The 12,624-nt window shown below is 53.1% G+C and overlaps 1 protein-coding gene across 1 annotated transcript; it reads right to left on the bottom strand.

Annotated features, from left to right (window-relative positions):
• Window positions 1–51: 51 nt before the first annotated feature.
• ZNF683 (zinc finger protein 683) lies at window positions 52–6,944 on the bottom strand. Its single transcript, XM_035020211.1, has 7 exons — window positions 6,921–6,944; window positions 6,222–6,281; window positions 5,910–6,034; window positions 5,067–5,271; window positions 2,999–3,651; window positions 1,357–1,485; window positions 52–332 (listed from the first exon to the last, which is right to left on the bottom strand). The coding sequence occupies exons 2-7, from the start codon at window positions 6,277–6,279 to the stop codon at window positions 177–179; spliced, it is 1,326 nt and encodes a 441-aa protein (XP_034876102.1). The 5' UTR covers window positions 6,280–6,281; window positions 6,921–6,944; the 3' UTR covers window positions 52–176.
• Window positions 6,945–12,624: the final 5,680 nt, after the last annotated feature.

Below are 12,624 nucleotides of genomic sequence, written 5' to 3'. Positions count from 1 at the left end.
TCCTGGCACCAGGGCTCAGGCTGGCTGCCCATACTTTCCCCCAGATGCCAAGGACACCTTGACCTTTTCCAAACCCCAGCCCGTCTGCCTCTCTGATGGCAGCGCCACAAGATCTAGGGCTTCCTGGTGCCATCGGGCAAGGCAGTCAAGAGACGCCAGGGGCAGGTGGCTGTGAGCTAGGCCACAAGGCCGTGCAGGCGGTCGTGCAGCTTCAGGTGAACACGCTGGGCGAAGCGCCGGGGACAGACACTGCACCAGAAGGGCCGGGCCCCCGAGTGCAGGCACAGGTGGGTCTTGAGGTTGCTGGAGTTGCCGAAGCGTCTGTGGCACATCTGGTGGGAATGGGCACTGGTGTCAGCTCCGCCCACCTGGCTGGCTCAGGATCTCTGCTCCACCCCCCGACGCTGGGCACCCCTCACCCCCCCCACCTGCCTGTAACACTGGCCCGGAAGATTTCCCCTGATGATTTCTCCCTGGGACTCGGAGACCTGGGTTACTATCCCGGTTCTTACTCCCTGTGTGACTTGCATAGGTACCATCTCCTGCCCGAGCCTCGTTCTCCTTATTGGTAACATGTGACCATTAATACCTAACCTCAGAGGTGTGACGGACTGGATGAGATCATCACATAGGACCCTTAAGCATGGGCCTACAGCTTTCGTGGGCATAATTAACATTTACTGGGAGCTGCCGCATGCCAGGAATTGGTCTCACAGAGTCTTCCCCGAGACCCTGGAGAAGCAGGGCTAAGTCCTAGTATAATTCCTCTATTACAGTGAGAAAGCAGAGGCTCAGAGGAGGAGAGCCACCAGCCAAAGATCACTCAAGTTGGAGGGAGAACTGGGATTTGAACCCAAGTAGCCCAGATTTAGAACCGCGATGCTTCTTTCACGTCTGCCTCTGTAAACTGGGGAAAGAATTCCTGCTGTTCTGACCTCCCAAGGGATGTAGCAAGACTCAAAGAGAGAAGGAGCTAACATCGAGCTGTGTTATCTGTAGTGTTTGCGTACTTTGCACACGCGAGGCCCTTTACTTCTCCAGCAACCCTGGGAAGCAGGTTACGGGTATCCACTCTCCAGGACTCCCCAGCTTTATTATTCTCCTCCCGTAGACATACATCTCTGTTCCTCACCCCAGGCCTAGGGAGGGACCTCCAGTTTCACATTCTGGCCCTTCCAGGCTGACAGGTCATTTTTACCTCCCTCCACCTCCCTCCCCGCCTCCACCCTTGCCTCCAGTCCTGTCTGCACTTGCTCAGGAGCATTGGTGAATGGAGGCTACAGGGGCCATCTGTCCAGGTGCCTGGAACTACTCACCAGCCTGCAGGAGTACGGGGGAGGGGAAGTAGGCTCTCACCAGGCATTCATGGGGCCGCTCCCCAGTATGCACTAAGTGGTGCTTCTGCAGGTGGGCGAGCTGGGTGAAGCTCTTCTGGCACAGGGCACACTGGAATGGGCGCTCCCCACTGTGCACACGCAGATGGACCTGAGCCAGGTGTGGGAGAAAGGCTGCCACCTGCCCAGAACCCTCCAGCAGGGCCTGGGATCCTGTCCAAATCTCTCCCCACAATCCCACAGGACCCCTGTTTCTCATCAAGGATTCTCAATCCCCTTGCTACCCTATCCCTGCCCTCAGAGCCTCTCTTCCATCCTCCAAGTTACCCTCACTCTTTCTGGTGCCCCGTGGGAGGGGAGGTGACAGTGGTCAGAAGGCTAGGTAAGGGATGGCCCACATATATATATCCTGAGCAGTGCAGCGCAAAGTGTGGTCCACAGGGGCGCCTGGGTGGCTCAGTCGGTTAAGCGACCAACTCTTGGCTTCAGCTCAGGTTGTGATCTCAGGGTTGTGATCAAGCCCCATGTCGGGCTCCATGCTTAGCTCGGAGTTGGCGTGGACTCTCTCTCCCTCTCCCTCTGCCCCTTCCCCCTGCTCTCTCTCACTCTGTCTCTAAAATAAATAATCTTAAAAAAAACGCACATTTATTTATTTGAGAGAGAACAAGCATGAGCAGAGGGAAGAGGTAGAAGGAGATGGAGAAGCAGGCTCCCTGCTGAAGAGGGACACCCCCCCCAATGCCGGGCTTCGTCCCAGGACCCCAGGATCATGACTTGAGCCGAAGGCAGACGCTTAACCAACTGAGCCACCCAGGTGCCCCCTAAAATAAATAATCTTTAAAAAAAAGTGTGGTCCACAGACCAGCAGCATCAGCACCACCTGGGAGCAAGTGAAAAATGCAAATTCTCAGGCCCTGCCCCAGACCAGCTGAATCAAAATCTCTGGGGCAGGGACCTAGGAATCTGCATGTTTCCTAGCTCTCCAGGTTTGAATCTCATTAAAGCTTAAGAACTCACACCCTGGAGGACCCCGAAGGGCCGTTCCTCAACAACCATAACTTTTCCTCAACTTCAGTGTTGCCAACACGTGCATAGATCCCCATCTTTGCTGACACAGAGCAATGGGCCCGGGTGCTCCTGCTGGGCAGTGTGGATGGTGACACCAAGAGCAACATGCTGCTTTGTAGGATCCCACGTGAAAAAGGCTCGTTGTCAGGTCTGTGACCGAGACTCACTAAAATCTACCCGCTCCCCCACTGGACCTTCAAACAAATAAGGAAGAGGAGGCTTAACCGGGGATCTAGAAAGATGGTTGTTTGGGAAAGGGCTTTGCACTCGACACGGAGAGGCTACCATCAAGGCCTAACTTCACCATGAAACCAAAGTGACCTCGGGCAAACCTTTCCTTCAGTTTCCCCATTTTTGACTGAAATGAGATGCCCTCAGAGACAGTCTCTTAGGGTGGAGAGGACTTTGGTGGCCATCTTGTCCTGCATCTCCTCTCTGCAAACATGACAGTGAGGGGCCAAGTGAACCATCCCAGATCACAGCCTAGGGGTTGCCCAGGAGTTGTTCCAGCTTTCAAGTCCTTGATTCTGGAAGCAGGGTAGGAGGGGGTCATGGAAGGATGCTGAGGGGAGCAGCGGAGCCCGGGAGGCAGATACCTTGAGGTTGGAGAGCTGTCCGAAGCTCTTGCTGCACACGTTGCACTTATACAGGACCTTGCCGTTCTCTTTCTTCAGTGGGTAAGGCAGAGCTTTGGTGCCTGGCCGGGAGCCCGTGGGCGCCCGCCTTGCTGGAGCCGCCCTGCCCGCGCTCTTTGGCCCTGGGGAGTGGGTCCTGGCAGCTCCAGGACCTTGACTCCGGGCCTGGGAAGGTTGGCTTTGGCCAGAGGCTTGGGGGGCCCCTGGGTAAGGACACAGTGTCTCCCTCTGAGCAGTAGGGTGCCCAGGTTCATTGACACTCATCAGCAAGCTGGGCATAGCCTTGTTGGGGTAGGAAGGGTCTGGGGGCAGCATGAAGATGAGGGGATATTGGACAGAAGGTAGGGCCCCATAGGTGAACAGGTGAGGTGGAGGCAGAAGTGGATACTCAGGATAGAAGGAGTGGAGGCAGAATGGGAGTTCTTTGGAGATGGGAGTGGGCAGCGGGCAGGAGCAGGGGGTTGGGGAAGAGCCACTGTGAGGAGAGAACGATGGGCAGAGGGCCCCCTCGCCGGCTCTTTCCTGATGGCTTCCCCTCTTGTCCCTGCTCGCAGGGTACTTGGCCGTGAGTTTCTCATCAGTGGAGCCGGCCTGCAGCCCTGGTGACTGGTGCTCTGCGCAGGAAAAGAAATACTGGTCAGGGCCCTGCAGCCTGGGGGAAAGTTCTGCTCCCCATCGAACTGGGCCGCTAGCTAGCTCGGGGTGGGGGAGTGCTCTAGCCTGCAAGCCTGCTGGATGACCCGGGCAGGCGTTGTCCCTCTCTGAGCCTCCCTGGTCTGCACTTGCCGACAAAAGCAGCTAGAGTTTATGCAGCGCTCAACAGTTTTAGAGAGAGAAAATGATTTGAGAAGCTTTTTAGACACCCAGGTGGAAAAGTCAAGTAGGCAGCTGGATGAATTGGTTTGGAGTTTGGTTGGTTGGTTGTTTGGTTGGTTGGTTTGGAGTTTAAAGGAGACGTCCAAGCTGAAGACATATGTTTCGGTGCCAGGAGCCCTGCCTGATGAGACCACCTAAGGGTGAGCTAGATCTGCTGTGTCCAAAATTGGTGGTCACTTGACACATGTGATCCCATTTCAATTAATTAAAATAAGTACAATAAAAAATTCAGCTCCTCACTCACACTAGCCACATTCAAAAGACTCGGTAGGTATGGCAGCAAAGAGCACAAGCATGGATGGTGACCCTGATTGCAGGAAGTTCTATCAGACCGTGCCCACGCTCCCTGAAGTGGACAAGAGAGGAGAGGAGGGAAAGCAGAGGAGAGAGGAGACCAAAGCAGGGGAGGGGAGGGAAGAAGGCTCTGGACTGAGTTCAGAGCGTGGGGATATTTAGGAGGTAAGTAGAGAAGAGCTAGCAAGGGAGGTGGAGATGCAACAGCCAGGGAGGGGGGAGATAAGCCAGGAGGGACGTAAACTGAGATACTAAAAAGAAAAAAATGCCACAAAGTAGACTGTCTGCTTGAATCCTCATTTATTCACTCCGCCAACCTCACTGAACCGCTTCACTCTGCGCTCCGTGCTGACATGGCCACATAGTTCCCGCCCTCCAGGAGGCCACAAGTGTGTAAGGAAACGGTGCATTACAAAGCAACAAATCTAGAACAGATCCTACTCACCTGGAAGAAGAAACGGGCCTCAGTGATGTGGCCGAAGTCGCAGAGCCAGAAAGAGCAGAACCAGGACTCCGCCCTCCGCTCGCTGGCTCCCAGTCAGCACCCCTATCTTATAAGGACCCCTCCAACTCACACATTCTAGGCAGCCAAAGCACCATCTTCAATGCCCGGGACTTTGGCTACACCTACTCCAGATCTCCCTGCCCGAGAAAGCCCCTGTCCACCTCCTGTGGCTCAGGGCTCACCCTGAAACCCCACCCACCCACCCACCCCGGACCAAGGCCCGGACTCCAGGCCAAAATGTGAGGCTCTGTTCTCACCGGTGGCACTGGTCCCTTCCCTTTCCTGTCCTGGAACCTAAGAGTCCTCTCCCGCCTCCGGCCTCCGTCCAGGTGCAGCCCTCTGCCCTGGGCTTACTTGTGCTCAAGACATCGCATCTGAGACTCTGCGGGGCTGTGCTCAGGGGTGTCGGCTGCAGGGTGCGCAGATATAGGCCGAGGCCCTGGGGACAGGCCAGCGAGGCAGACCTGGCTGGTGCCAGGGGCAAGGGGTGCAGCCAGCTGGGACGGGATGAGCCACGGGCGTCCACTGTGTCGGAGGGTGGCGTCCAAGCTGAGAAGACCTGGAGGGCAGGAGGCAAGGGGCTTGGGGGTGGGAGGCTGGGGCACCTGTGTCCCTGGGTTGGTCCTAGCTCCAGTTTGATTTCCAAAAGGAGAGGAGAAGCTAAGAGCTGCCCTCCACGTCTGCCACTCAAATGGCTTCCCCATCCCTCAGCCACAAATTTCTTTCCTCAGGAACTTTCATGCCCATCCCAGGATTGCCCTCCTCCTACCCTCCAGAACCCCTCACCCACCCTCCCTTCCTGACTGCCCTGGTCCCACTGGGTCTCAGACCATCAACTGTGTTTTGAATGGAGCCAAGATGAACTCGGAGAAAATCCTCATCAAAGACTATAAGCCCCCCAAGATAGCCCTGGGTTCCCCTCCCGCTAAGGCCCAGGCCATGGTCATGGAGCCAAGGCGTCCTACAGGCCCTATCCCTTCTGATGCCCCACAGGAGGACTCTGACCCCTGGGGCATGAGAGAGGGTCTCTGGCACCTCAAGGGCACATCCCCACAAAGTGCTGGGTGGGATAGGGATGCTCAGGACCAAGGGACAATGGGAATCTGGTCCCTAAATATTTTCCCCCACTTCATCCTGACATCTTCTCCCTTCCATAATCGGGCTGACCTCAAAGATGGGGCTGGGATCCCTCCTTACCTGGTCACCTTGGCAGAGCTGGAAGTCCAGGCTGCAGGACAGGAAGCCCCCTGTACTCCTCAGAGCCTTAGCCTTGTGGCAACAATTCAAGTCTGGAGCAGATTCCCCCTTCATGCCCCTACTACCTGGGAAGACAGGTCAGTCACCGGTGAGCAGTGAAGGACCTCCAAATAGGAGCCTGGCTTCTAGAGCTGGCCCTTCCACTAAACCATCATGTGACCTTGAGCCAGTCACTGCCCCTCCTGGCCTCAGTTACCCTATCTGCAAAACATGAGGGCTGGACAGGCTGATGTGTAAGGACTCAGTACTGACATTTAGAGGCCAGTGATGCTCTCTGGGTAGGTGGCAGAAGAGGATTGAATGGAGTCATCCCTAGGGAAGAGGAGAGAGAGGAAGGTTCTCATGGAGGTTACTTCTAAGTGAACTCAGAGACCTGAAGGAACATTCCAGATTTCCTGGAGGACACCAGGAATTGAGAAGCTGCTCCCTTCCATGCTGGGAGGGACTTCTGCCTCCTTGACTCTGCCAACCACAGCCCACCCATCAAGGGGTGCCCCTGCACCCTCGATCATCCACACAGCTTTTCTGGGCAGCTGAGGAAGCCCTAGGGTTCTGCCTCCCAGACTGCCCAGGCTCAGCTCTCTCACCAGGGACAGTCTGAGAGACTAGGCCAAGAACCCTCCGGGTCCCCTGATTTGCCTGACGGGAAGATGCCCTGATTCCTCTGCTGTCTGCTCAGTTAGCATCTCGCTTCTCCGCCTTCTTTCACTGAAAGCCGCACAACACAGGGACCACCTCAGCTCAACCAAGTGCCCCAAGGTTCCTGTTCTCCTCAGGAGCCATGCGTCTCTCCTTCTCAAGCGCCCCTGGGGCCCTAGCACATTCACTCAAGCATCTTGGCCTTGCAACACCCGGTCTCCTTTTTCTCTTCCCTGACTCCTCCCAGCCCTGCCCAGCAGAGGCCCTTCACCTGCCTGCATGAGGCTCTTCACCGGGCTCTGCACAGCTTACCTCTGGAGGATGCAAAGAGGTGGGCAGGCGGGCAGCCGCTGTGGCTGGGGCCCCAGTGAGTGTGAGAGATGACAGGAAGGTGTTACATTTGAAGTTGCCACTTCAAATAGGAAGAAGGGGATAGACAGGCAGGCAGGGAGCCCTGCAAGGCCTGATGAGAGGGAGCCGCCCACCAGCCCTAACCCACCTGTGACAACTCCACAGGACAATGTGCTGATTTTGGACCACCATGAACCAGGGCTACTGGAATGTCAGTGTGTGGAGGTGGGGTGGGATGGGGGTTGCTGTGTCTGGTTCTCAGAGAACCCAGATGGCTGAGTCCAAGAGGGACAGAGCAGGGCTGAAAGGCTGGAGCTGGGGTCCCTCTGGAGATGGGGGCGCAGCCGAGATAGAGACAGGCAGGGATGATGACAGCAAAGACAGTGATGGTGACGCGGGGACAGGAACGGGCACAGACACAGAGCAGGCAACACAGAAGGACATGGGGTGAAGCAGAGAAGAGAGTAAGAATCTGGTCTCACAGAGCAGAAGCCCACGAGGCAGCAAATACACCTTCCTCTTTCTCGTCCCAACTCTGGTCTGCCTATCCTGAGAATCCCTTTCTCTAATCCAGATACAGCGTTGAGACCCCAGCAGGGACAAGGGGTACTTCAAGGACATTGCAAAATGCTTGTAGGGCATGACGAGATATCAAAAGAGAAGCTCCATTAGCCAGGAAGCAGCTTTTTTTTTTTTTTTAAGAATTTATTTATTTATTTGACAGAGAGAGACACAGCGAGAGAGGGAACACAAGCAGGGGGAGTGGGAGAGGGAGAAGCAGGCTTCCCGCCGAGCAGGGAGCCCGATGCGGGGCTCGATCCCAGGACCCTGGGATCATGACCTGAGCCGAAGGCAGACGCTCAATGACTGAGCCACCCAGGCGCCCAAAGTACTCTTATTTTTATTTATTATTATTATTTTTTTAATTTTTTTTTTTTAAGATTTTATTTATTTATTTGACAGAGAGAGACACAGTGAGAGAGGAGCACAGGCAGGGGGAGTGGAGGGGGGAGAGGCAGGCCTCCCGCCGAGCGGGGAGCCTGATGCGGGGCTCGATCCCAGGACTCCGGGATCATGACCTGAGCCGAAGGCAGACGCTTAACGACTGAGCCACCCAGGCGCCCCAGGAAGCAGCTTTTTAGGCCAAGCAATTTCGTTACTTCTGTGAGCAAGAAAAGGTGCATCATTTCTGGAGACTCGAATTCTGCCCAGTCGGTGTGTGTCTGTGTCACACAGTGTCTGGCCCAGTGTGACAGCCCCAACTAGTCACCAGACTCCACCCAGCTATTCCATCTAGGTGGCCTGGAGCACACAGGGACATCTTGGACTCTCCGACATGGGCCAGGGCCATGTTATCGGTGTTTCTCTGCCAGCCCCACCGCTGGCTGCTGATCACCTCCACTGTGGCCGCCTTCACTTCCTATCATAATGATCTTCCCACATTAACTGACTCCTGCATGTCTGGGAGTGTCTCAAGGACAGGGACCCCTGTCTACTCATTTTTGTTTCCTGTGCAGACATCTGTTGGGTTTTCTGGATGCCCAGTTTGTGGAGCTTCCCCCCACATGAGTCTAGAGGGAGGCAGAAGGCACCTCCCACTATAAAAGCCAAAAAAAAATAAAATCTTTAAAAAAATAATAAAAATAAAAGGCACAATGGCCACACACTTAATTCCGACCTCCCTCTCCCAGCACATGATGCAGACATATGGCATCGACTGGGCCAATTGGATACCCCCATCCAGACAGGATCAGAAGTCAGTGGCCCTGAAGTGGCAGGTCCGTGGAGACTCCACTCTGCACATGATGCCACATCAGCTTCCAGGGCAGCAGAGGAGAGAAAGTAAACATTTCAAACAGTTCAGAGGAGGTGGCAGAATCCTCTCGGGGCTGGTCCTGAGGCGTGTGGTGGGCTCCCAGCTCCCCCTGTTCCAGCCTGTTCTCCAGGCCTGCCTCTGCAGCCTTTCCAGACATTCTGGGAGTTTCCTCAATAATTCTTAAACAGACTTACTTTTCTTTCTTTTTTTTTTTTTTTAAAGATTTTATTTATTTGACAGAGAGACACAGCGAGAGAGGGAACACAAGCAGGGGGAGTGGGAGAGGGAGAAACAGGCTTCCCGCGGAGGAGGGAGCCCGATGCAGGGCTCGATCCCAGGACTCTGGGATCATGACCTGAGCCGAAGGCAGACGCTTAATGACTGAGCCACCCAGGTACCCCGAAATGGACTTACTTTTCCTAAATCCTCCTGAAAGGGTTTCTATAGCTTAAGCAAAGAATCCTGCATAATATATGCCCAGAACAGAAGATGAAGCAACAGGATTCAGGCTGGAAGAGCCAAGGATCTGAGTGGTTAGTTACATGTACAAACAGCTTCCTGCCTTTCCCAGATTCATGGAAGAGCTTGCAGCACCCCTTGCAGTCTTGATCCACCCAAACTCCATGCGCCCAAAGCTGGAGCCCTCCCAGCCTCCAAGGCCACAAGCCTGCCTCCCCTACCGCCGTGCTGGAATCACAGGGGGGCACCCACAGAAGGCCCTAGTCTCATCTCCCGAGGAGGAGTCACACACACAGTTGGCTTCCATCTCCCACCTGCCAACTCCAACCCCTCCTGGCATCACACTCTGCTCCCAACTCTCAAAAATGTCTGGACAACCTCTTGATTAGAAACAAAAAGGGAAGTGGTCTTGGAGATTTCTGGATCTCCAATCCCTGAAAGGCCCAGCTAGGAATGTCCTGGGAGGCAGGCTGAGGACACAGTCCCTCAAGTTCCCGCCCTAAACAGCCTCTACCTGCCAATCCCTTCCTTGCTCCCATCTCCTGAGCCCTGCCAGGTCTTCTGTCCTGTCAGCCTCCGGATCCACTATGATGTCATTAGCCCAACTGTGATGTCACCACATCTGACATCCCTGGGATGGGTGGCACAGGCAGAGGATGACAGCCTCCTAGCCAGGGAGCCTGCGTAGATGCCTGGACCCAGATGAGAGACCCAGGCCAAGCCAAGCCCTCAGGGAGCAGAGGGAGTTTGGGGAAGTGCTTGTGGAGGGGAAATAGGATTTGGGGCCTATGATTCCAGGGTCAGTGGGAGACACCAGAGAGGACTCTGACAAGAGCTGGAGGGCGGGACAGAGTTCGTCAGGCTCCCGACTCATGCACACTTATTTTCTTCCTCTTTCTGTTAATGACAAAATAAAACATACTAATGGTAAACATTTCAAACAGCAGAGAATAAAAAGACAAAAATGGAAGCTCCCCTCTTTCACAATTTCCCCGTATCCAGTGTGAATAGTTTGGTGTTTATCCTTCTAGACATTTACGTATGAACCTACAAACAAGTAAGTGAACGTTTTCATTTTCTTTTTTTTTTTTTAATTTTATTCATTTATTCATGAGAGACAGAGAGAGAGAGGCAGAGGGAGAAGCAGGCTCCCAAGGAGCAGGGAGCCCAACGCGGGACTCGATCCCAGGACCCTGGGATCATGACCTGAGCTGAAGGCAGACGCTTAACCATCTGAGCCACCCAGGCGTCCCCATTTTCTTTTTATATAATAGGATTATATGATACAAATGCTGTTGTGCAGCTCTCTCCATCCAACAGTCTATTGTGGCCATCATTTCATGCAGAACATACACAGCTGCCTCTTGCTTTTTCCTGACTGCATAGTATTCCTCTGCAGGGATGGGCAAACTATGTGGCATTCCTGTATTGTGGACTCCCAATTTTTCCCTGTTCCATGGAAGACTGGAAAAGACCTCCATACGGAAGTAATAATGCGGAGTGATTAAGAATGTTTGCTCTGCTGGACTTAATCCCAGCTCTGTGACCTTATGGCAAGTCACTTAACCTCTCTGTGCCTCTTTCCTCTTCTGTCAAATGAGGATAATAATAGTACTTGCTTCACAGGGTTCTTTTGAGAATTCCTCAAGTTAATTCATGTAAAGCTCTTAGAACAGTGCCTGGCCCAAAGCAAGCACTTGACAAATGTGGGTTAATATTAATATTGTACATCAATCTTTGTTTAGTTAGGCAATTATCTGCAAGTCAGCTTCCTAATAGTGTTAAAGTTGTGATGAATGTTCCTGGCTCACTTTGGAAGACCAGAATTTGAGCACCACACTTGGAAAGATTAACTAAATTCCGTTTTATTCTTTAGCCCTTAGTTGGAGACCACCGCACTCACCCAATGCTGTCCTGCCCCCACGCCAGTCCTCACACCACAGTAATTATAGCTTTTGGCATTTGGGCACTTACCATGTGCCAGGAACCCTGCAAAGCATTTCGACATGTTTTGCTCAACTCAATCAGCACAATGAGCCTCCAAGATGAATGCTTTTATTCCTGTTTTACAGGCAAGAAAACTGAAACTCGGAGAAAGAAAGTGACTGACTCAAGATCACATGACCCAGGTTGGGAATGCCATGTCCCAGAGAGGAAGGAGAGCTCAAGGAAGAATTGCTAGAAGGGCACCTTGAAGAGGTAAAAAGAGCCACAAGTGAGGTACAGTAGAGTCTGGATTCCCTTCAGGACTATGAGAACTATGTCTTAGGCATTGGACTAGTCGCTGGGATTATAGCCCATGGGAATATGACCTAGACCTTGGAAACCAACGGGCTTGTTGGATGCTGCTGAAATAGAAAGTGGGATGCAAGTCTCAGGACTTATTATTAGTAGAACAGGCACACTCTACTTTGGGAAGCAAAGTAGAGCCAGGGGTGTAGGGCTGGCTCAGGCAGTAAGAGGGAGAAACAATGGAACCACAGGAAATGCCCTACTTCCTCTTTAAAAACCTCAAAAGCTTCAATCCACAACCATGGCCACCTCCAACCTTGAGGCCAGCCAGGTGAGCTCCAGGCTGGCTCAGTTCATGGGTCCTGGAGCTCTGCTGCATGAATACTTCAGGACAGCAGGTAAGGAATCCTGGTCAGGAGGGGATCTGGGACTGTCATTGGTTTAGAGGGTTAAGCAGCAATGTGGGCTATGACTCTGGACAGGGTTAAGGGTGGGGAGCTCCATGCTCTCACCTCACTCTGCTCTGCGGTTGACACCTCCTTCCCCCTGCCTGACACCCACTTATCTCATCTCCGTGGACCATCTGTCAAATGCAATGAGTTCATTTTGGCTTCACACCCTAGGGCGGGGAGATCCTGAGATAGGGTGCACCAGCTTTCACATCTGCAGAAGGGGCCTCAAGACTCTTGCATCTCTTGCATCTTCCCCTGCACCTACCTGTGACTTTCTAGTCCTGAGGACAAAATTAAGAGATGTCTTTGAATGACATCTGAGGTCATCCCACCCATCCTCTCATCTCAACCATTCCAAGAGGATAGGAGGCAAAAAAAAGGTCACACGCACTGGATTCAAATCCACTAGGGCTGATATACTCTTAACCACTACGCAACGCTACCTACCGTGCACATGGATGTCCTTTGCACCCTTGCAGGAAATGGAACAACTGAATTCCACCTGTATGTCCACTATAAGAGGAACTATGTGCATCCATGCAACAAAATACTGTGCAGCCAGAAAAAAGCAAGGGGTACATTTACTGAGTGACTCCTACGTGCTAAGCCTCTTGACAATCGTCTCATTTAATCTTCCTCAAAATCTTTCAAGGTAAAAAAAAAAAAATCTTTTACGTTAAGAATTACTAATGTCCCCATCCAATTC

This window comes from Mirounga leonina, unplaced genomic scaffold (assembly GCF_011800145.1).
Source record: "Mirounga leonina isolate KUSES-001 unplaced genomic scaffold, KU_Mleo_1.0 Mir_173, whole genome shotgun sequence".
In the NCBI taxonomy this organism is placed as follows: domain Eukaryota; kingdom Metazoa; phylum Chordata; class Mammalia; order Carnivora; family Phocidae; genus Mirounga; species Mirounga leonina.
This window is presented reverse-complemented; position numbering and strand designations above follow the sequence as displayed.

Excerpts from the sequence above, each read along its gene's own strand:
- ZNF683 (XM_035020211.1), bottom strand. The coding sequence starts at position 6,279 with ATGACTCCATTCAATCCTCTTCTGCCACCTACCCAGAGAGCATCACTG. Across the intron at positions 5,272-5,909 it reads AGCTCTGCCAAGGTGACCAG|GTCTTCTCAGCTTGGACGCC; the intron begins GTAAGGAGGGAT and ends CCTGCCCTCCAG. Across the intron at positions 1,486-2,998 it reads GACAGCTCTCCAACCTCAAG|GTCCATCTGCGTGTGCACAG; the intron begins GTATCTGCCTCC and ends CACCTGGCTCAG.